Source organism: Oncorhynchus keta, chromosome 4 (assembly GCF_023373465.1).
Source record: "Oncorhynchus keta strain PuntledgeMale-10-30-2019 chromosome 4, Oket_V2, whole genome shotgun sequence".
NCBI lineage: Eukaryota > Metazoa > Chordata > Actinopteri > Salmoniformes > Salmonidae > Oncorhynchus > Oncorhynchus keta.
The window spans coordinates 37,985,495-38,010,597 of record NC_068424.1 but is presented as its reverse complement, the minus strand read 5'-3'; the positions used below and the strand labels follow the sequence as shown (position 1 = coordinate 38,010,597).

The 25,103-nt window shown below is 41.0% G+C and overlaps 1 protein-coding gene across 3 annotated transcripts in view; it reads right to left on the bottom strand.

Moving 5' to 3' along the window:
- Window positions 1-25,103, bottom strand: part of LOC118374551 (cadherin-18-like) — a 352,667-nt gene that overhangs the window by 17,639 nt on the left and 309,925 nt on the right. For all 3 annotated transcript variants that reach the window (XM_035760982.2, XM_035760991.2, XM_052506642.1), the window contains 6 exons: window positions 22,716-22,883; window positions 21,248-21,435; window positions 20,114-20,367; window positions 16,280-16,416; window positions 10,583-10,704; window positions 5,769-5,886 (listed from right to left, as the gene is read on the bottom strand). In XM_035760982.2, the coding sequence (XP_035616875.1) occupies window positions 5,769-5,886; window positions 10,583-10,704; window positions 16,280-16,416; window positions 20,114-20,367; window positions 21,248-21,435; window positions 22,716-22,883 (987 nt within the window). The remainder of the gene's footprint in view (window positions 1-5,768; window positions 5,887-10,582; window positions 10,705-16,279; window positions 16,417-20,113; window positions 20,368-21,247; window positions 21,436-22,715; window positions 22,884-25,103) is intronic.

Genomic DNA, 25,103 nt, shown 5'->3' with positions numbered 1-25,103 from the left:
AAATTAGAAACGTATAATATCTGAAACTGTAGCTTAACTCTTACCCGAATACAGTGGGGCAAAAAAGTATTTAGTCAGCCACCATTTGTGCAAGTTTTCCCACTTAAAAAGATGAGCGAGGCCTGTAATTTTCAACACTTCAACTATGACAGACAAAATGAGGAAACATTTCCAGAAAATCACATTGTAGGATTTTTAATGAATTTATTTGCAAATTATGGTGGAAAATACGTATTTGGTCACCTAAAAACAAGCAAGATTTCTGGCTCTCACAGACCTGTAACTTCTTCTTTAAGAGGCTCCTCTGTCCTCCACTCATTACCTGTATTAATGGCACCTGTTTGAACTTATCAGTATAAAAGACACTTGTCCACAACCTCAAACAGTCACACTCCAATCTCCACTATGGCCAAGACCAAAGAGCTGTCAAAGGACACTAGAAACCAAATTGTAGACCTGCACCAGGCTGGGAATACTGAATCTGCAATTGTTAAGCAGCTTGGTTTGAAGAAATCAACTGTGGGAGCAATTATTAGGAAATGGATGACATACAAGACCACTGATAATCTCCCTTGATCTGGGGCTCCACGCAAGATCTCACCCCGTGGGGTGAAAATGATCACAAGAACGGTGAGCAAAAATTCCAGGACCACATGGGGGGACCTAGTGAATGACCTGCAGAGAGCTGGGACCAAAGTAACAAAGCCTACCATCAGTAACACACTACGTCGCCAGGGACTCAAATCCTGCAGTGCCAGACGTGTCCCCCTGCTTAAGCCAGTACATGTCCAGGCCCGTCTGAAGTTTGCTAGAGAGCATTTGGATGATCCAGAAGAAGATTGGGAGAATGTCATATGGTCAGATCCAGCCAAAATATAACTTTTTGGTAAAAACTCAACTCGTCGTGTTTGGAGGGCAAAGAATGCTGAGTTGCATCCAAAGAACACCATACTTACTGTGAAGCATAGGGGTGGAAACATCATGCTTTGGGGCTGTTTTTCTGCAAAGGGACCAGGACGACTGATCCGTGTAAAGGAAAGAATGAATGGGGCCATGTATCGTGAGATTTTGAGTGAAAACCTCCTTCCATCAGCAAGGGCATTGAAGATGAAAAGTGGCTGGGTCTTTCAGCATGACAATGATCCTAAACACACAGCCCGGGCAACAAAGGAGTGGCTCCGTAAGAAGCATTTCAAGGTCCTGGAGTGGGCTAGCCAGTCTCCAGATCTCAACCCCATAGAAAATCTTTGGAGAGAGTTGAAAGTCTGTGTTGCCCAGCAACAGCCCCAAACCATCATTGCTCTAGAGGAGATCTGCATGGGGGAATGGGCCAAAATACCAGCAACAGTGTGTGAAAAGCTTGTGAAGACTTACAGAAAACGTTTGACCTCTGTCATTGCCAACAAAGGGTATATAACAAAGTATTGAGATAACAAAAGTTTATTGACCAAATACTTATTTTCCACCATAATTTGCAAATACATTCATTAAAAATCCTACAATGTGATCTTCTGGATTTTTTTTCTCATTTTGTCTGTCATAGTCGAAGTGTACCTATGATGAAAATTACAGGCCTCTCTCATCTTTTTAAGTGGGAGAACTTGCACAATTGGTGGCTGACTAAATTATTTTTTGCTCCACTGTAGATACAGAAACACTAAACTAACGATTTAGATTTGTTATGAACAAGGTCATTCCATCAATTCGGTTAACATTCTGCCATAAAGAGTACAGATTCAACTTAATAAAAACATATTTTCCCATCTCAATTGGTTAAATATATATTTTATAGAAATATATATATATATATATTTTAAAAACGTCATTAAAAAATTCGCAAGACTAAATCGCAAGACTAAATAAAATTACTATAGTAAATGCCTATTAAGTGTCAAATAAAGTAACACTGTTGACTCTGTTGGATTGAAGATTTTATCTTTATCTTAATCAGGCCTAAATGGAACCTTGTTGTGTGCAACAGGGCATGGCAATTGCAAAAACATTTCTAGCCAGGAAATGGGTAGCAGGGTTGATGTGTTAATCTCGACCCGCTCAGTTTTCCAGTAAATACCAGAAAATGGCAAAAAAGCGTAAAACCAGCTACCCTGCTTTACACTATTATTTTACTATTTAAAAAATATATATATATTTTTAAAGGGAATGGTTTCACCTTATTAAAACAAGAGTTCAGTTAGCATAACAGGGTTGATGTAAATTAATCAATTATCACATGAAATAAATAACAATCTTCAGAAAAGGCTTTGTCCAAGAAACAAAATAACTAGGGCTTTACAATGATGGTGAAAATGTTAAGTGGGATAAAAACTTACAGAGGGTGCACAGAAGGACATGTTAAAATGCAGAATTTTTGTGAATTTTGGCCCATTCCTCCTGACAGAGCTGGTGTAACTGAGTCAGGTTTGTAGGCCTCCTTGCTCACATACGCTTTTTCAGTTCTGCCCACACATTTGCTATAGGTTTGAGGTGAGAGCTTTGTGATGGCCACTCCAATACCTTGACTTTGTTGTCCTAAAGCTATTTGCCACAAGTGTGCTTGGGGTCATTGTCCATTTGGAAGACCTATTTGTGACCAAGCTTTAAGTTCCTGACTGATGCCTTCTAGAGATATTGCTTCAATATATCCACATATTTTTTGTACCTCATAATACCATCTATTTTGTGAAGTGCATCAGTCCCTCCTGCAGCAAAGCACCCACACAACATAATGCTGCCACCCCTGTGCTTCATGGTTGGGATGATGTTCTTCGGCTTGCAAGCCTCCCCATTTTTCCTCCAAACATAACAATGGTCATTACGGCCAAACAGTTCTATTTTTGTTTCTTCAGACCAGAGGACATTTCTCCAAAAAGTCCGATCTTTATCCCCATGTTCCGTTGCAAACAGTAGTCTGGCTTTTTCATGGCAGTGGCTTCTTCCTTGCTGAGCGGCCTTTCAGGTTATATCGATATATTACTAGTTTTACAGTGGATACTTTTGTACCTGTTTCCTCCAGCATCTTCACAAGGTATTTGCTGTTGTTCTGGGATTAATTTGCAATTTTCGCGCCAAAGTACGTTCATCTCTTGGAGACAGAACGCATCTCATTCCTGAGCGGTATACCGGCTGCGTGGTCCCATGGTGTTTATACTTGCATACTATTGTTTGTACAGGTGAATGTGGTACCTTCAGGTGTTTGGAAATTGCTCCCAAGGATGAATCAGACTTGTGGAGGTCTGCACGTTTTTTTCAGAGGTCTTGGCTGACATCTTTTGTTTTTCCCATGATGTCAAGCAAAGAGGCACTGAGTTTGAAGGTTGGCCTTGAAATACATCCACAGGTACACCTCCAATTGACTAAAATTGTGTTGATTAGCCTATCAGAAGCTTCTAAAGCCATGACATAATTTTCTGGATTTTTTCAAGCTGTTGAAACGCACAGTCAACTTAGTATATGAAAAACTTCTGACCCACTGGAATTGGTATAGTGAATTATAAGTGAAATAATCTGCTCTAAACAATTGTTGGAAAAATGACTTGTGTCATGCACAAAGTAGATGTCCTAGCCGACTTGCCAAAACTATAGTTTGTAAATAACAATACATTTGTGGTGTGGTTGAAAAACAAGTTTTAATGATTCCTATCTAAGTCTATGTAAACTTTCGACTTCCAACTGTGTATGGGTTCTTCCGTCCATGGCAGAGAATGTAAAATTGCAAAACAGAGACAAACTGGGGACCTTAGCTCGCTAACGCAGCCTGCGAAAGAAGGGTTCCAAAAGGGTTCTTCGGCTGTCCCCTTATGATAATAAAATATATATATATATATTTCACCTTTATTTAACCTCTTGAACCTCTGGGGGCAGTATTTCATTTTTGGATGAAAAACGTTCCCGTTTTAAACAAGATATTTTGTCACGAAAAGATGCTTGACTATGCATATAATTGACAGCTTTGGAAAGAAAACACTCTGACGTTTCCAAAACTGCAAAGATATTGTCTGTGAGTGCCATAGAACTAATGCTACAGGCGAAACCAAAAGTGAAACTTCAAACAGGAAGTGAGCCAGATTTTTGAGGCGCTGTGTTCCAATGTCTCCTTATATGGCTGTGAATGCGCCAGGAACGAGCCTACACGTTCTGTCATTTCCCCAAGGTTTCTGCAGCGTTGTGACGTATTTGTAGGCATATCATTGGAAGATTGACCATAAGAGACTACATTTACCAGGTGTCTGCCTGGTGTCCTCCGTCGAAAATGGTGCGTAATCTCCAGCTGCGTATTTTTCCATGTGATTCAGAGGAGAAACCAAACTGCCACGAATGACTTATCATCGAATAGATATGTGAAAAACACCTTGAGGATTGATTCTAAACAACGTTTGCCATGTTTCTGTCGATATCATGGAGTTAATTTGGAAAAAAGTTTGCCGTTTTGATGACTGAATTTTCGGGGGTTTTTCTTAGCCAAACTTGATGAACAAAACGGAGCGATTTCTCCTACACAAATAATATTTTTGGAAAAACTGAACATTTGCTATCTAACTGAGAGTCTCCTCATTGAAAACATCTGAGGGTCTTCAAAGGTAAATGATTTTATTTGAATGCTTTTCTTGTTTTTGTGAAAATTTTGCCTGCTGAATGCTAGGCTTAATGCTATGCTAGCTATCAATACTCTTACACAAATGCTTGTTTTGCGATAGTTGAAAAGCATATTTTGAAAATCTGAGATGACAGTGTTGTTAACAAAAGGCTAAGCTTGAGAGCCAATATATTTATTTCATTTCATTTGCAATTTTCATTAATAGTTAACGTTGCGTTATGGTAATGAGCTTGAGGCTATAATTAAGATCCTGGATACGGGATTGCTCGTCGCAACAGGTTAAATAGGGAAGTCAGTTAAGAACAAATTATTGTTTACAATGACGGCCTGCTGGGGAATAGTGGGTTAACTGCCTTGTTCAGGGGCAGAACGACAGATGTTTACCTCCTCAGCTCAGGGATTCGATCCAGCAACTTTTCAGTTGTTACTTTGCCAACACTCTAACCACTAAGCTACCTGCCTCCCCAAAATATTATTGACGAGGATGGGAACTGAACCCACGCGTGCAGAAAACAATGGATTAGCAGTCCACTGAGAACCCTTTTTGGATACAGGTAAAACCCTTTTGGTTCCAAGTAGAACCGTTCCATGTAGGACCTATTCCACAGAGAGTTCTACATGGAACTTAAAATGGTTCTAGATGGAACCAAAAACATTTTTACCTGGAACCAACAAGGGTTCTTCAAAGGGTTATTCTATGTGGACAGCAAAAGAACACATCTAGGTTCTAGATAGCACTTTTGTTTTAAATGTACTGTTATATCCACATGAGACTCACTGCTGGCTGACAGTTGCTATGGTAACCATTCACAACTCACTCGGCCTTAGTGCTTAGTACACAAAACAATTAGGCATGTGGTAGAGTGGTGTAGGAAGAGACGCAAGGACTTGAGCATGTCATCTGTTAGACAGCAACAAAGGTACCAAACATTCCTTTCCAACCCCATCATGGCAATCTGTTTTGTGACATATTTTTGTCCCTGAAACGCCAACAGTGCCTAATTGTCATCAGATCGACAATCAACATATTTATATGTACACTTCACAGGAACAGTATCTGAGGGTATCTGGTTGAGTGGTTGAATGTGAAACCCTGGGTGGAGATTTAGCCACAGGGCAGAGCTAGAGAAATTCATAAGAAATGCACACAGATGATATTGAGTGCAATAAATACCTTCGTTGTCCTTGAGGGTGAAGTTGGGGTTGACAGGGACTCCGCTCGGCAACGAGAAGGAGAATCTCTGTCCGTTTGCAAAGTCATCCTTATCCACTGCAGTCATAGTCTGAATCACCTGTCGTGAATCAGAAAAGAACAAAAAGAGGAGCATATATCAATAACTAACTAATAATGAATCATGACCTTTCTTCATATGAGTGCAAGACGTGTAAACCAAAAATGATGTATATTTCATCATCTGTTATTCATTAGCGATACATTATGTTCATGCATAGCTTACAAAGGAACATCAAAAGTTCAGCGCTCAATACTCAACAATGATGATAACCACAAAACATTTGCAGAAAAAGGATCCTTTCGTATTGTCTGAGATTCCCATAGATTGGAAAGCTGCCGCGGTCATCCCCCTCTTCAAAGGGGGAGACATTCTGCCAGGTCGCAGTTGTAAATGAGAACTTGTTCTCAACTAGCCTACCTGGTTAAATAAAGGTGAAAAATAAATAGACCCAACCTGCTACAGATCTATATCTATCCTATCCTGCCTTTCTAAGGTCTTCGAAAGCCAAGTTAACAAACAGATTACCATTTCGAATCCCACCATACCTTCTCCACTATGCAATCTGGTTTCAGAGCTGGTCATGGGTGCATCTCAGCCACACTCAAGGTCCTAAACGATATCATAACCGACATCGATAAGAAACATTACTGTGCAGCCGTATTCATTGACCTGGCCAAGGCTTTCGACTCAATCACAACACTCTTATTGGCAGACTCAACTGCCGTGGATTCTCAAATGATTGCCTCGCCTAGTCCACCAACTACTTCTCTGATAGAGTTCAGAATGTCAAATCGGAGGGCCTGTTGTCCGAACCTCTGGCAGTCTCTATGAGGGTAACACATGGTTAAATTCTCGGACCGATTCTCTTCTCTGTATATATCAATGATGTCGCTCTTGCTGCTGGTGATTCTCTGATCCACCTCTACGCAGATGACACCATTCTGTATACCTCTGGATCTTCTTTGGACACTGTGTTAACTAACATCCAGATGAGATTCGATGCCCTACAACTCTCCTTCCGTGGCCTCCAACTGCTCTTAAATGCAAGTAGAACTAAATGCATGCTCTTCAACCGATCGCTGCCCGCACCTGCCCGCCCATCCAGCGACACTACTCTGGACGGTTCTGACTTAGAATATGTGGACAACTACAAATACCTAGGTGTCTGGTTAGACTGTAAACTCTCCTTCCAGACTTCACATTAAACATCTCCAAAATTAAATCTAGAATCAGCTTCCTATTTCGCAATAAAGCAACCTTCACTCATGCTGCCAAACATACCCTCATAAAACTGACCATCCTACCGATCCTCGACTTCGGCAATGTCATTTACAAAATAGCCTCCAACACTCTACTCATCAAATTTGAAGCAGTCTATCACAGTGCCATCCATATTGTCTCCAAAGCCCCATATACTACCCACCACTGCGACCTGTACGCTCTCGTTGGCTGGCCCTTGCTTCATACTCATCGCCAAACCCTCTGGCTCCAGGTTATCTACAAGTCTCTGTTAGGTAAAGCCCCGCCTTATCTCAGCTCACTGGTCACCATAGCAACACCCACCCGTAGCAGATGCTCCAGCAGGTATATCTCACTGGTCACCCCAAAGCAAAAAAGTATTTAGTCAGCCACCAATTGTGCAACGTCTCCCACTTAAAAAGATGAGAGAGGCCTGTAATTTACATCATAGGTACAATTCAACTATGACAGACAAAATGAGAAAAAAAATCCAGCAAATCACATTGTAGGATTTTTAATGAATTTATTTAGAAATTATGGTGGAAAATAAGTATTTGGTCAATAACAAATACTTTGTTATATACCCTTTGTTGGCAATGACAGAGGTCAAACATTTTCTGTAAGTCTTCAGAAGGTTTTCACACACTGTTGGTGGTATTTTGGCCCATTCCTCCATGCAGATCTCCTCTAGAGCAGTGATGTTTTGGGGCTGTTGCTGGGCAACACGGACTTTCAACTCCCTCCAAAGATTTTCTATGGGGTTGAGATCTGGAGACTGGCTAGGCCACTCCAGGACCTTGAAATGCTTCTTACGAAGCCACTCCTTCATTGCCCGGGCGGTGTGTTTAGGATCATTGTCATGCTGAAAGACCCAGCCACGTTTCATCTTCAATGCCCTTGCTGATGGAAGGAGGTTTTCACTCAAAATCTCACGATACATGGCCCCATTTATTCTTTCCTGTACACGGATCAGTCGTCCTGGTCCCTTTGCAGAAAAACAGCCCCAAAGCATGATGTTTCCACCCCCATGCTTGTCAGTAGGTATGGTGTTCTTTGGATGCAACTCAGCATTATTTGTCCTCCAAACACAACGAGTTGAGTTTTTACCAAAAAGGTCTATTTTGTTTTGATCTGACCATATGACATTCTCCCAATCTTCTTCTGGATCATCCAAATCCTCCCCAGCAAACTTCAGACGGGCCTGGACATGTACTTGCTTAAGCAGGGGGACACGTCTGGCACTGCAGGATTTGAGTCCCTGGCGGCATAGTGTGTTACTGATAGTAGGCTTTGATACTCTCTGCAGGTCATTCACTAGGTCCCCCCGTGTGGTTCTGGGATTTTTGCTCACCGTTCTTGTGATCATTTTGACCCCACGGGGTGAGATCTTGCGTCCCAGATTGAGGGAGATTATCAGTGGTCTTGTATGTCTTCCATTTCCTAATAATTGCTCCCACAGTTGATTTCTCCAAACCAAGCTGCTTACGTCTTCACAGACTGGTGCAGGTCTACAATTTTGTTTCTGGTGTCCTTTGACAGCTATTTGGTCTTGGCCATAGTGGAGTTTGGAGTGTGACTGTTTGAGGTTGTGGACAGGTGTCTTTTATACTGATAACAAGTTCAAACAGGTGCCATTAATACAGGTAACGAGTGGAGGACAGAGGAGCCTCTTAAAGAAGAAGTTACAGGTCTGTGAGAGCCAGAATTCTTGCTTGTTTGTAGGTGACCAAATACTTATTTTCCACCATCATTTGCAAATAAATTCATAAAAAATCCTACAATGTGATTTTCTGGATTTTATTTTCTCATTTTGTCTGTCATAGTTGAAGTGTTACAGGCCTCTCTCATCTTTTTAAGTGGGAGAACTTGCACAATTGGTGGCTGACTAAATACTTTTTTTGCCCCACTGTATATACTGAAATCATGTGACAGATTGCACACGGGTGGACTTTATTAAACAAATGATGTGACTTCTGAATGTCATTTTTTAGATCTTATTTAAGTGCTTCATAGCAAAGGGGGTGAAACATATACCACTTTTCCGATTCATATTTTATAGAATTTTTGGAAACAAGTGATTTTTTTCATTTCACTTCACCAATTTGGACACATTTGTGTATATCCATTACATGAAATCCAACTAAAAATCTATTTAAGTTACAGGTTGTACTGCAACAAAATAGGCAAAACGATAAGGGGGATGAATACTTTTGCAAGGCACTGTAAGTAGCACTTTCAATCAAACTCTCTAACAAAAGTAATCATCCCCGCTCCTCCCTAAATACAAAAAACAAAAAGATGTAGTTATCTTATTTCATTCAAGTTTCTGTAGGAATGGTGAGACTATCAAACGAATTTTAAAGAAGTATTATCTACATGGCTATATGGCAAACCACCATCTCCACTGGTCCACCCCTGCTTGCACCTCCTCCCTGGAAGTGATTGTCCAAAATCTCTGCAGTATTCTTCATTTAAATGAATAAGAATCTACAAAGAGCAAATTGGAATGAGCTATGAGGCATTTTGAATGAGCATTCATTAACCCTCCCCTCTTTCCCACTCTGCTTGCTCCCCCTCTCTCTTTCACACCCCTCTCCTTGCCACTCCTCTCTCTCTTTCTCTCTGTCTGTCTACCTTGTTTCCTTTCTCCCTCTTCTTCCACACTCTCTCTCTCTCTCTCTCTCTCTCTCTCTCTCTCTCTCTCTCTCTCTCTCTCTCTCTCTCTCTCTCTCTCTCTCTCTCTCTCTCTCTCTCTCTCTCTCTCTCTCTCTCTCTCTCTCTCTCTCTCTCCTTTATTGGCATGGGAAACATGTGTTAACATTGCCAAAGCAAATGAGGTTGATCGTATACAAAAGTGAAATAAACAATAAAAATCTCTCTCTTCTTCCGCCCAATCTCTCTCTCTCTCTCTTCTTCCGCCCAATGAATCAATCAATCTCTCTCTTTTCCTCTGCCCAATCTCTCTCTCCCTTTTTCCGCCCTCTCTCTCTCCAATTCAAGGGGCTTTATTGGCATGGGAAACATGTGTTAACATTGCCAAAGCAAGTGAGGTAGATAATATACAAAAGTGAAATAAACAATAAAAATCTCTCTCTCTCGCTCTCTATCTCTCTCTCTCTCTCTCTCTCTATATATATATATATATCTATATATATCTATATATATCTCTCTATCTCTCTATATCTCTCGCTCTCTCTCGCTCTCTCTCTCGCTCTCTCGCTCTCTCTCGTGCTCGCTCTCTCTCGCTCTCTCGCGCTCTCTCTCGCGCTCTCTCTCGCTCTCTCTCTCGCTCTCTCTCGCTCTCTCGCTCTCTCTCTCGCTCTCTCTCGCTCTCTCTCGCTCTCTCTCGCTCTCGCTCTCTATCTCTCTCATCCAAACTGCTGGGGGAAACACAAAGGTGCCCTGCATAATGTATGTACTCAGGTCAAGGGAGTTGACGAGAGATAATCCATAGCTCTCAGCACCTTCTATCTCATGTGTGTGTGTATGTGTGTGCGCTACAGTTTATGCTCACCTGTCCTGGCCTTGAGCTCTCACACACAATCACCTCCTTGTCCTTGTTAATTTCAGGAGGGTTGTCATTCACATCCAACACCTGCACAGTGACGGGGACATGGCTGAGGAGGCTAGGGTTGTCTAGAATAAAATACACACACACAAATGAATAACATTAATAAAGGAAAAAACTGATCCTAGGTCATCACTCATACTCTTTATGAAACACTTTATGAATATGGCTCCTGAATTAACAGTAACACAAACTGATAAAGTATCTGTTAAAATCTTTTGTATTTTTACAATTGACTTGGTGGTAGACAACTTGACAAGATAATCTAGGAGTAGGAGGAGACAATGTTTACGGTCACGAAGCAAAACATTTTCTTAATTTACAGGCTAAGAACACTAAGAACAATATATTTGTTATTTGAGTTACTTTAGCTTGCTATGGGTGATGGATCATTTGGTCCCATGCTTGCATAGGCGATTATTCAGCACATCAGACTAAGGGCCCAGTCTACCAAACCATGTGTGACTGTCTGTTCATGTGTAAAGGTACCACTCGCTCTGGCTGACAAATAACACTTCTGATGAAAATGTTGCTAATGAATTCAAGGAACAATACATCCATTTACACAAATACATATTATGTATATTAAGTGCTCAATTTACTAAAATCTTACACACTGGAGATTAAGCTGTATAGGTGTTATGAAGATTAATGTCACTACATTTTGGTTACTTCCCAAATGGCACTGTAATACAAACCTACTCATTCAAGGGTTTTTACTATTTTCAACATTGTAGAATAATAGTGAAGACATCAAAACTATGAAATAACATATATGAAATCGTGTAGTAACCAATATATATTGAATTGTAGGTTCTTCAAAGTAGCCACCCTTTGCCTTGATGATGGTGGGAACCACACATGCGGAGATCATCTATTCACCTACTCTGCGTCTCACAAAGACACGGCGGTTGGAACCAAAAATCTCAAATTTGGACTCATCAGACAAAAAGATAGATTTCCACCGGTGTAATGACCATAACTTCTGTTTCTTGGCTCAAGCAAGTCTCTTCTTATTATTGGTGTCCTAATACTCTGCAGCAGAGGTAACTCTGGATCTTCCTTTCCTGTGACGGTCCTCATGAAAGCCAGTTTCATCATTGCGCTTGATGGTTTTTGCGATTGGTACTGTACATATTGTACTACTGTTGACCCACACAACAGAGGGAATAGGGTGTCTGAATTATTCTTTCTGAAATTGTAAGTACATTGTCAAGCAACTAGTTACTGACTATTTTTTTTTACCATGATTTCTGTGTTAATATGGAGGAAGGAAAAATAATATTCTAGTGGTGTGCGGCTAAGCTGAAAATGTTTCCTCAATTGTAACACTACATTCGGCACAGAGGTAGATAATGTGTACCCTTAAAAGTTAAAGATACAGTATGGAGCTTGGGACCCTGCGGGGCGTAGCAGCCATTATAATAAAAAAAATACTTAGCTCTACAGTGCTTTACAAAAGCATTCACCCCCCTTGGCATTTTTCCTATTTTGTTTCATTACAACCTGTAATTTAAATGGATTTGTATTTGTATTTCATATAATAGACATACACAAAATAGTCCAAATTGTTCAAGTGGAATGAAAGAAAGAACTTGTAAAACATATATATATCTAAAAAAGAAAATGAAGTACTGCGTGCTTAAGTATTCACCCTCTTTGCTATGAAGCCCCTAAATAATATCTGGTAAAACCAATTACCTTCATAAATCACATCATTAGTTAAATAATGTCCACCTGTGTTCAATCTAAGTGTCACATTATCTGTCACATGATCTCATATATATATATATATATATATATATATATATATATATATATACACCTGTTCTGAAAGGCCCCAGAGCCTGCAACACCACTAAGCAAGGCGCACCACCAAGCAAGGCGCACCACCAAGCAAGCGGCATCATGAATAAAAACTTTTGGATCTTCAAAGTGGTAGGCATGTTGTGTAAATCAAATGATTCAAACCCCCCCAAAACCTATTTTATTTCCAGGTTGTAAGGCAACAAAATAGGAAAAAACCCAAGGGGGTGGATACTTTCGCAAGCCAATGTATAACCAAGTTGAGAGTCTATATTTCAGATGCAATTGGAACTGAGCTGACAGCCCATAGCATTCAAAAGTTAGAACTAAATGATGGCACCAGCTCCTATATCGCCCATAGGCGATATTCTCAGAATATCACAGAAACAAATCATTTGAATAAATAACAGACATTTTTCATAACAAGTGGCTATGTTTGACATTGATTAAAATATCTGTTAAACATATGAAAAATATACAAAAACGTTGTTGTGTTAGAAATGTATGAATATTGTTTAGCTTATTTCGGGAAATTTAAACCATACATAAAGAAATCACAGGTGTTGATTGGGAGAGCTAGCTAAGACAATAACGGGTAAAATAACAATAGCTAATCAGCTAAGACAACAAGAACACGTAAAATAGCAATGAATGGGCAGAGCAACTCCACACAGGGCCTGAGTTCGAGGCTGGGGCCGACAGATAAACAAAATAAACAAAAATGGAGTACCGTTATCAATGAACAGTCCAGCAGGCATCAGCTATGTATTCAGGTGATCATAGGGTCCAGTGAACAGAAATAGATTAAACAGGGAAGCCGTTAGGTAGTCGTTACTACGTTAGCATGCGGGAGACACAGCGTTCATAAAGTTAGCAGGCCTGGGCGAGCAGAAGCGTCTTCACCGACGTCCGACAAGTGCCGGTTGAGGGCACATCAGACGGAATTACGTCGGCATACAAGTCGTGATGGATCGGCGGAGCTCCGTGTCTACAAAGGGTCCAGGCCAATTGACAAAAGAGGTATTGTAGCTGGAGTAATTTTGTTTGCTAGCAGGGAGATGTGCCTGGCTCGAGGCTAACTGGTGCTAGCATCGGGACAATGGCGTTAGCCACTATAGCCACTCGGTAGCAGCTAGCTAGCTGCGATGATCCACTGCAAAGGTCCAGAGCTTTTGTTAGTGAAGAGTCCCGGAGGCATCAGCTGTGTAGCCAAGTGATCATAGGGTCCACTGAGCAGGCTGGGAGATGGGCCTGGCTCATGGCTAGCTTCGGGGCTGGGCCACCCAGTAGCAGCTAGCTCGCTGGAATTATCTGGAGTAATGGTCCAGAGCTTACGGCAGAAATCTGGTGATGTAGTGGAGAAAAACAGTCTGGTAAGCTCAGGGTTGAAATCGCGCTGTGCATACTGGCGGTTATTATCCAGGGCAAAAACGTCTGGTGTCTGAGCCTAAGACCTGTAGCAGTGGATAACAGTGATTAAACAGCTAGTAGCTAATTAGCTGGTTAGCATCTGATCACTATCTTCTGATGGAGGTTCTAGCTATACGGTCTAAAAATTGCAGATCCGTATCACATTGGGTGAGGTGGGTTGCCGGAAGGTATATCTAATTTAAAAATGGAAAAATAGATTGAAAAATGTTGAAATATATACAAAATAAGATAAAAAAAAAATACAAAATGTACACGGAACAGCGACAAAACACGTCTGCACTGCTACGCCATCTTGGATTCAACTATTCAATTCTGTCTTAGTGCCAGCCTCTGACTGTAGTGGTATGTAAAACAGTTACGAAAAATACAGACAAAGACTCTCTCGGTAGATAGTGTGGTCTACATCATATCAGGTACTCTACCTTAGGTGAGCAATAGCTCGAGACTTCCTTAGATACCGTGCACCAGCTGTTATTTACAAAAATACATAGTCTGCCGCCCCTTGTCTTACCAGACGCCACTGTTCTATCCTGCCGGTGCAGTATATAACCAGCCAGCTATATGTTGATAATGTTGTCGTCCAACCACAACTCCGTGAAGCATACGATATTACAGTTTTGAATGTCCCGTTGGTAGTTTAATCTTCCCCGTATGTTATCTATTGTATTGTCCAAAGATTGCACATTTGCTAGCAGAATGGAAGGATGTGGGGTTTTATTCGATCCCTATGAATTCTTAGAAGGCAGCCCGCCCTCCAGCCCCATTTTGTCCGCCTCCTCTTCAGACAAATCATGGGGATCTGGGCCTGTTCCCGAGAAAGCAGTATATTGTTCATGTGCACAAAATTAGTAAAAAAATACCTTACAATCAATGCAAATAAACAATAAAAAAAACACAATCGGTTGGGGTGCACGTCTGTCTTCTTCTCCGTCGCCATTTTATGTATACATCATTTCCATGGTAAATATCTTTAATGTGATGGCCTCCATGGCATTCTACACATTATCTAGCTTAAGCGGTGCAGTTAGTACGATATGCCGGTTGAAAATTGAATATACTATATGTAAAAATGAGCTCTTATATATCTTGAAATGTATCTTGAAATGTATATCATGACGTTTATATGAGATGTACAATCTCAATTATATACAATACAACTCAAGTGGAAATAATAGCGAGCGCTATGCCTATTCCTTCCAAATTCCAAATAACAGCAGTTATAATGGGTTACTAGCTTCATCCGACACGTACTTCACCAGCAGTAAGACTGAAGTGGTAATTCTGTGCAGGAGATATAAACAAATTGAAAGCATTTTCAAATGTCATTTTTGCTAATCTCATGGAGCAATTTTGCAACTATTAATGACCCATGCATAATGATACACTTTTAAAGGCAAATATATTATGGAAATTAAACAACAGTAAATATGTTCAATAAAATGTGCGATGAATAAACTGTTAAAAGCCTTGGAACATCCGCCAAACACACTCTCTATATAGCCATGCTTTAGTTTTCAGAACATCGTTTTGGAAACGGCAACAACAATTACATAACCAGAATAGTAGTGTTTTAATATAAGTTACAAAACACAATAATATATAATTTTGATCACCATTAAATATTAATATGACAGTCATTAAAGGATCATGTGTTTGTGTCCCAAATAGCATAATTTGTCTGATTCTCTGTATCAAACAACACAACATTTTCAGTCACCTCCTTATCTGAAGGACACGTGGATAAACAGGTTAATGTCAAGCCCTGTATGCTTGATGTCAAGCCCTGCAAGTCTGATGGAATGTAGGTCTACATTAAACACCAAACATTGGCTGCTACTGTAGGCTGAATGATAGAACAGCTATTTCCATGATAAAATGTTATGGGATATTGTTTTTGATGGTAAGCCACTTTGGTAGGCCCACATTATGATCAAATAGCCACGGTAGCCTACTTGGCCACTCTTACTTAATAAAGCTGGTATTGCCACAGTGTTCATCGTAAACGCGTGCTGGAAGTTGCACATAACTACTTGTCTCTGTGCCATTAACAATTAACAGTTAGGGAGGTTAAGCCATGAGTAAATGGTTTGTGAAAAGGCTAAAGGAAATGCTAATAGATTTCATAAGATCAGAACAATAAAAGATACATTGATTGACACTTCACTAACCTCACCTATACCAGTGTGGTTTTAATAACTCCTCCTAAATCTCTACAGATTTTATATTTCATGCTTGAGGATATGCACACACACACACACACACACACACACACACACACACACACACACACACACACACACACACACACACACACACACACACACACACACACACACACACACACACACACACACACACACACACACACACACTGCTGCAGTATGAATGGAAACCCTGGGTACCTACCAACCTCCGAAGCTATCACAGTGATGTTATGCCATGGCATGTCCTCCCGGTCCAGACTCTGGGTAGTCTTTATAACTCCGCTGTCCATGTCGATGTTAAAATACTTATCGCTGTGCTCACTGTGATCGATGAAATACCTATTTTGAGAAAGGAGGCTTACATGAATACCGCATTTGCACAGTCTAAGAAACATTTCAAGCAGACCTGAGGAAATGGGAAATTCATCACAATGCAAAAATAAATTACCCTTGAAGGGTTGATGTCAAACATATCGCTGTTTGCCATGGAGTCTACGGTCAACAGTGCAATGGGTTTGTTTCAGACACTACAGTGCTTGCATCCCAATGGCACCCTATTCCGTATATACAGTACCTTGGAAAAGTATTCACTCCCCTTGGCGTTTTTCCTATTTTGTTTCATTACAACCTGTAATTTCAATGTATTTTATTTGGATTTCATGTCATAGACTTACGCAAAATAGTCCAAATTGGTGAAGTGTGTAAGGGTTGTCGTCGGGAGAAAGAGAGGAGGACCAAAGCGCAGCGTGGTAAGTGTTCATGATGATTTTAATTAAAGAAAGCACTGAACACTGAATCAAAACAATTTTTTTTAACCTTTATTTAACTAGGCAAGTCAGTTAAGAACAAATTCTTATTTTCAATGACGGCCTAGGAACAGTGGGTTAACTACCTGTTCAGGGGCAGAACGACAGATGTGTACCTTGTCAGCTCGGGGGTTTGAACTTGCAACCTCGCGGTTGCTAGTCCACTGCTCTAACGACTAGGCTAACCTGCCGCCCCGAACAATAAACGATGACGAGAATTTACAAAAAACGAAACAGTTTCGTGTGGCCCAAACACTCACACGGACACAAACACCCACAAACCAAAAGGCGAAAACCAGGCTACCTAAGTATGATTCTCAATCAGAGTCAACTAACAACACCTGCCTCTGATTGAGAACCATACTAGGCCGAACACAAAAACCAACATAGAAAAACAAACAGACTGCCCACCCCAACTCACGCCCTGACCATACTAAAACAAAGAATAAAATAACAGAACTATGGTCAGAACGTGACAGTACCCCCCCAAAGGTGCGGACTCCGGCCGCAAAACCTGAACCTATAGGGGAGGGTCTGGGTGGGTGTCTGTCCGCGGTGGCGGCTCTGGCGCGGGACGTGGACCCCACTTCACCACAGTTTTTGTCCGCCTCCTCAACCGCCCCCATGGCCTCTTACGAGCGGCGACCCTCGCTGCCGACCTCGGACTGGGGACCCTCGCCACGGGTCCCGAATGGACGGGAGATTCCTGCAGCGCCTGGATGACTGATGGCTCTGGCAGCTCCTGGCTGACTGATGGCTCTGGCAGCTCCTGGCTGGCTGACGGCTCTGGCAGCTCCTGGCTGGCTGACTGCTCTGGAGGCTCCTGGCTGACTGGCGGCTCTGGCAGCTCCTGGCTGGTTGACTGCTCTGGAGGCTCCTGGCTGACTGGCGGCTCTGGCGGCTCAGGACAGACGGGAGACTCTGGCAGCTCATGACAGACGGGAGACTCTGGCAGCTCAGGACAGACGGGAGACTGACAACGCTGGGCAGGGCAGGAGGAAGGCTCTGGCAGCACTGGACAGGCGGGAGCACCTGTAGGGAGAAGACGGAGAGACAGCCTGGTGCGGGGGGGCTGCCACCGGAGGGCTGGCGCATGGAGGTGGCACTGGATAGACCGGACCGTGCAGGCACACTGGAGCTCTTGAGCACCGAGCCTGCCCAACCTTACCTGGTTGAATGCTCCCCGTAGCCAGGCCAGTGCGGCGAGGTGGAATAGCCCGCACTGGGCTGTGCTGGCGAACCGGGACACCATCTGTAAGGCTGGTGCCATGTACGCCGGCCCGAGGAGACGCACTGGAGACCAGATGCGTAGAGCCGGCTTCATGGCACATGGCTCCGATGCCCACTCTAGCCCGGCCGATACGAGGAGCAGGAATGTACTGCACTGGGCTATGCACACGCACCGGGGACTCCGTGCGCTCCACCGCATAACACGGTGCCTTCCCGGTCCCTCTCGCTCTCCGGTAAGCCCGGGAAGTTTGCACAGGTCTCCAGACTTTTAGGCCATCAAGGAAAACGTTATGTCTGGTGAAATCCCAACACCTCGCATTACCCCGAAAACCCCATCCCCACAGTGAAGCATGGTGGTGGCAGTGGTGCCATTTGGGATTCAGTCAGTCAGTAAATTGTTTTTTTTTCAGGGCATTAATGTTGAAGACTCACTGAAATTGGTTAACAGCAATTATCCAGGGCTCTTTAAAGAGAGGAATATTTTGTGTAATCATGTTTTGATGTGTGATAGTAACATTGTATTAATGGTCCTCCACCGCTTCTCCACAGTCTTTACTAAGTCATTAAAATGCATCAAAAGATGTATTGAACAGAGAACAAGAACTTTGTCCATGTATGTTTATATTCCTTATAAGACTGTTATTATGTATGAAATGAACACCGAATGTGTGGTTGGTAATTTATCTTTTCATTTCCATTTGCACCACTAATTCAGTAATGGTTCTCAGTAATAATATATGTTGGCCATTTTCTATTGTCAGACATTCACTAATGACCTATGCTCCTTGTGACAAGTGTTTAGGTCAAGTGAGTCAAGCATAGAGCTTTATAAAAAAATATGTTAGTACTATGAAAGAGGACCATCTACAGTGCTCTACAAGTATGACTCAATTTATTAAATGTCTCACTTTCAGAGGGACATGAAACTGTCAGAACAAACAAGACTACTGGCCTTGTTTCCTTGTATATCAAAGGAACATAGCTAAAACATGAGGCAAAAACAACATCAACGATCATAGAGAAAGAGACTGCTACTATCTGCCCCAACTGCATTTTGACACATACCATCCGTCAACCGCCAACACAGGGAATATTCTTCTGTGGCATTGTTGTTTTTTCTATCTTTTATTTTTCCCAGTTCAAATGGATGTCCTCCAAACATTTCCCATTTTCTCTTTCAGTCTGGTGGAGAACAGTGAGAGAGCAGTAAGACTGGATGAGGGGGAGGTATCCCACCAAGACCCTTTCATATGTAGATTTCCTTTTTGTTTACCACAAATCCCTTTAAAATATATTAAGATTGTTATGTTGAATCAACCATTCTTATTATTTATTTTTAGACTGTCTGTGCCTCTATCTCTCCTTGAAAATGTATTATAGATACATATTTCTTCATAAAGGGGCAAAGCTTGTCTTTTGCAGATATGGCGGAAAGAGATATGGGCACAATAACACGTGAAGGGACTGAGGTTCAATGCTTAATGCAGTTGAAGAATTCCCTAAGCCCCATATGTACAGCATGGTGGTTAACCAAACCAAGATCTTGTATCATGTAATAGGGACTATTAGATTGCAATCTACTGGTGTATGGGTAATATATCTGATATGAGTTTATGACACAACTCCGTCTTCATTTCTTGAAAATGGGAAAATTAATTCAAGGTTTTTAGAGGCTGAATGGCCTTATGCTTTTGGACATGATAGTGGGTGCAGAGGCAGTTTTTTTGGGGGGTGGGGGTGGGGGGTGATTAGAATAGATGTATATGTATGTAAACAGTAGTATTAACTGTACAATATGTGTGCATGATGTCTGTACATATACAGTATATATTATCTCATAAAACATGACAGAGTGCACATGGTATTAGCAGCATGGTATTAGCAGATCCTGTACTATCCAGGATACGGATGCGGTGCACTGGTCAAACGTAGTCCACTATATAGGGAATAGGGTGTCATTTGGGATGCTAAAAGAGAATACATTGGCTCCAAGCTCTTACCTGACATGACTGTTTTTGCTGTCTGGATCCCTGGCAGTTACAGCCCCCACCTCTCTACCAATCCGAGCGTTCTCATAAACATCCATGATGTAATAGTCCATAGAGAATACAGGCGGTTCGTCCACATCTCCCACAGTGATCTTTAGGGTGGCAGTATCTTTGAAAGGACCAAGGTAGGAAAAAAGAGGCTCCAAGTGGCTATTCACTCCCTCAATTTGAAGGGTGTAGGTCTTCTTCCTCTCGTAGTTCAGTGGCTGTGTGTCCAGGAAAAAGGCACCAGGAAAAAATGCAGGATTAGGAACAGACTTCATTCCACTTGTGTACCATGTAGTTACAATGCAAGTAGCCTATTCAAGTACTATATAAAACGTTAATAATTTTTTTAAACAAAAATATTAACAGCATTATTACACAGGAATAGAGCATCTACTCTCTTCTCCCAAAGTGTGCACTGTGGATTTTTACAATGGTGGAAACTTCCTCCAACCAATCCTTACACCAATGCTATGTTGTTGTATCGTTAAAGGTGAGTGTGCAAGTGCAAATGGTTGAACATCTTCCTTATAGTGATTCAACAGGATCTTAAAGGATTGGTTCGCTATTTTTAACCAAATCTCTATTTTGTTTGAAAATAGCATGTTATAGAAGGGTCGAGACACTTTTTTAGCAACACATTTCCATGTGTGCGCATGTGCGTGCTTTCCATTGTGGTGATACGAGTAACGAGAAAGCACGTGCATGTTTGCACACGGAAATGTTTTGTTAGAGTCCAACAAAATGAAACAGAACGTTACAGATAGAGTTCGGAATTACACAATTTCATATGTACAACATCTAAAGACCTGCATCCTTATATTGAGATCTTAGTTTTGAGGAAGTCTATTGTGGGTGGGGTAAGTTTCTCAAAAGTCCTTTAAGCACTTACAAAATCATAACATATCTTACAAATTAAAACAGATAAACAAAATATAGATATTTGTTTTGCTGTTTTAATTTGTATATATATATATCACATGAAATGGATGATGTTGTACACAATTGTGCACAATTTTCGGGGACCCGTTTTGGCTTGTGAGCGCTACTTTCAAAACTACTGGCTAAAATCATACCAAACCTTAATACTCTGTTGTTTACCTTCTTGAGGCTGATGATTCCCTCCCTGGTGTCCCTGTCAGTGTTGATGGAGAACATGGCTGCTCCTTCTGAGTTGATGATGCTGTACTTGATCTCTGCATTGACTCCAAGGTCCTCGTCATTGGCTTTTATCTTCCCCACTGGCTTGCCAACCTGGGCCGACTCCGGGACATACAGCTGGTAATTTTCTGTTGATTATGAGCATAACAATACAGCCATTTAGAAAAACCTTAACATCACTAGTTGGTGACATATTTTGGGCTGATTGTCCAAATGATTATGTTTTTTTAGCTGTGTCACCCTGAAATGACTTCACAGATGCTCCTTGAATTGCTACTTAATGCCCATTGAAATCATGTCAGAATGCTTGACTCAACATTTAGACCTGAAATGTGTCTGAGGGTACTTTAATAGTGTTGACTTTAACAAGATTAGGATAGAAAACACTCTAAAGTTTCCAAACCTTTTCTGTGAGTATAACAGAACTGAAATTGCAGGTGAAAACCTGAGGAAAATTCAACCAGGAAGTGGCTTCTATTTTGAAAGCTCCATGTTCCATAGCCTTTCCTATGGCTTCCCCGTGGTGTGAACAGTCTTTAGACATAGTTTCAGGCTTTTATTATGAAAAATGAGTGAGCAAGATCACATCCCGTCATTGTATGGCTGGGTGCCAGCAGCATTTTGTATGCGAAATAGCTTGGTGCAGCCATTTTCTCTCTCTCTACTATTGAAAAAGCTACATTCCCGGTTGATATATTATTGACTATATATTGTAAAAATGTTCAGATGTTCAGTGTTACAGCAACATAACATGAAAATGTTCAAGGGTATTTTTTGTTGATGTTGCCTGCATGGCATTTGATGAGGTCCATTTTGAGACCAAATTTCATATTAATATTTGATTATTATTACACGATAGGATAGATAAAAAATACATTAAAATCATGATTCATAATTGGTGCGATTTTAGTCAATGCTATGCTCATCTAAATAATGTCTGTTGCACATCTGTTATATATTAAAGATGGAGCCTACTGACAGTCAATTAAAGCTGATGAGTTTCTATATTGAAGCTCTATCTATGTGAGTGAGGAGGAGAATATCATGATTCTTCTATAGATAGATGAGAACACTCCATTTATAATTGGCCTACTAAAAATACTCTCAAAAGGATCTCATGCCAGTCACGAAAAGAGTCTCTGAGCAGCACTGCTGTTTATCAATCAAAGTAATTAGTATTTAGCAGAAATAGATAGCAGATGTCTTAGATAGCGTTAAGCCTTGAAATCCAAGTGATATGGAGTAACTGGGCCATGCAAATGGTGGGAAACATTGCAGATATAAATGATACAAATAGTCCGATGTGATTCCTTATTCCAGATGTGAGAGAGGCATGTTTTGTTTTATTTCTCTCTGAATGTTACACACCGTTTTGCCTGCTGAATTCAGCCATGGTATCTATACTCACTTTGCGGGAACTTGGGAGGGTTGTCGTTGACGTCGGTGAGGGTGATGTTGATAGTGGTGGATCCAGAAAGTCCTCCAACTGATCCTGCCATGTCTTTGGCTTGAATGACTACAGCATAGTGTTCTCTCGCCTCCCGGTCCATGTTGGCTAAGGCAGTCCTGATGACTCCTGGACGCGGAGAAAATAATATAAGAATAGCAATGTTACTACTGTACTATTCGGCTAAGGCCACACAGTTTAGAACAGAAGCCATCCTGGACAGGGGGAGAAGAATAGCGAAGTACCTCTGTTACCAATGAATACCAATGTTTCTACTGTACTGCATGGCTAATTGATGACTCCTGGACAGGAGGAGAAGAATAGAGGAATTAAAATGTTACTATGGATATCTATGTTAGTACAGTGTTAATACCAATGTCAGTATTATGACTACCAATGTTTTTTCTGTATGAATAGAGATTGACTTGAATAAATCACTTGACTTGAATAAATCAAAGGATGAGCTCTTGAGATTAATATGGTATTCCTTTTGTTATTTGGGTAAGGGTGACAATGGGAAAAAACAGAAGCAGTAATAGAGTTTATAGGGCCGATGACCTTAGGCTCTTTACTTTACAGGAACTAATAATGCAAGGTTGGAAAATACAGGCAACTGCCAAACTAATGGAAACACTTGAGTAAATGAGGGAGCCAACGTATATTGAAAGCAGCTGCTCCCACACAGGTGTGGTTCCTGAATCAATTAAACAATCAAAATCCCCTCATGCTTAGGGTGATGTGAAAAAATGCTGGGCAAGCCATTATTTTGGCCATTATTCTGACTCGTGATGGCCCAACACCCTATTCCTTGTAGATTCGGAGGGGAGAAAGTTGTGGTGTATAAGTTATTAAAGCAATGTGCCATTACTGTCTAGGCCAGAATTTGGATTCTCACAAGGGCCTTGTGAGAAATAATCGTTCAGTTTGACAGTTTAAATAAAAGATGCATAACATAAAAATAGGCTGCTCCAACATCCTTTCGGTCTTGATTGTCCAAATGTTTCATTGCCAAGGTTAGCCTTTCTACACTTTCCAATATATTTCAAATGACTATGCAACCTTGATAAGGCAGACAATGCAGCCTTCCCCAAAGAACACATTCAATCATGTTTATCACTATAATAATGCAGGATATAGCTCCATGTACTTTTTACTAGGGTTAAAAAGATATTCTGAATCAATGCAGTACTGTACATATAGTACCAAAGAAAGTTAATGTCACTGTCCAAATTGTGTAAATTACCCAGTGCTCAATCCAATGTAATATATTCCATGCCTGTTGAAGCTAGTACTGATATTTCATTCCCACACATTGTAAAGTAAAGAATATACACAATCTGGTAATGATTAGTATGTGTGTGAGGGGATTAAAGTGCCCCACTGTCTCGCCCCTCTGTACACTGAAACCAGATCAAGGACTGGGATTTAATATGTGTTGCCTGTTACTTCAGTTCTCAGTCTCAATCTCTCTCACTCTCTGTCTCCCAGAGGCAAAACACCTTGAGCAACTGGTGAACTTGTATTCTTGTGAACCTTTGTGTGAACTGACGCTAACAGCAATCTACAGAAAACAGCAGGGTCTCGGCTGTGATGTCTATAATATAGAATATAATAATGACATAGTAGTTGGTATAGTCGGTAGCTGTGATAAAAAAAATGAGTAGACACACACTTCTCTTCAGTAGCAATCAGTCCATTTCTTTTCTTGATCAATATTTTTACAAGGTTATAGAAAAGATCAGTGGTCGTATTGTGTGATTTAATCTGTACAAGGCCCCTTGAAAAATATGTCAATTTTAGTGTGTGAGTTTGCAGGATATGGGTTGTCTACTTTTCGCAATATCAGGAACGTTCCAGGAGACAATTGTTCATTTCTCTGTATAAAAGTGCAGTTTGTCTTGTTTTCCTATTTTCTTACTCAACCCCTTCGACGTACTTCTTGCTTGAGGGGAAAAAATATCTGCTTAAAATTTGTAAGGTAGTTTCTTCATGTGTGAAAATCCTTGAAGTAGCAAACAAACAAAATGAAGGTGTGGGGCTCAAACGAGCACAGAATTAGTTACAATCTTCTCAGTTACAAGCCCACCGTTGCAATCAAATCAATACACATTCATGTGGACAAGAAATGGGAAGCCTAAATGACTTGTACTATTATCCAATGTACAGTATTTGCAATATGGTTTTAATAGTACTGAACAAAATGCATCTATTTGATAGGAGAGAGATATTGTACCAAGAATTCATGACCTATCAATGACATATCCTATCTGTTTGAAAATAAAGTTTACTGAAAAATAGTTTGTTGTTTTCCATTACTGGTCCTCCTTGACATTGTTGATCTATAAACAA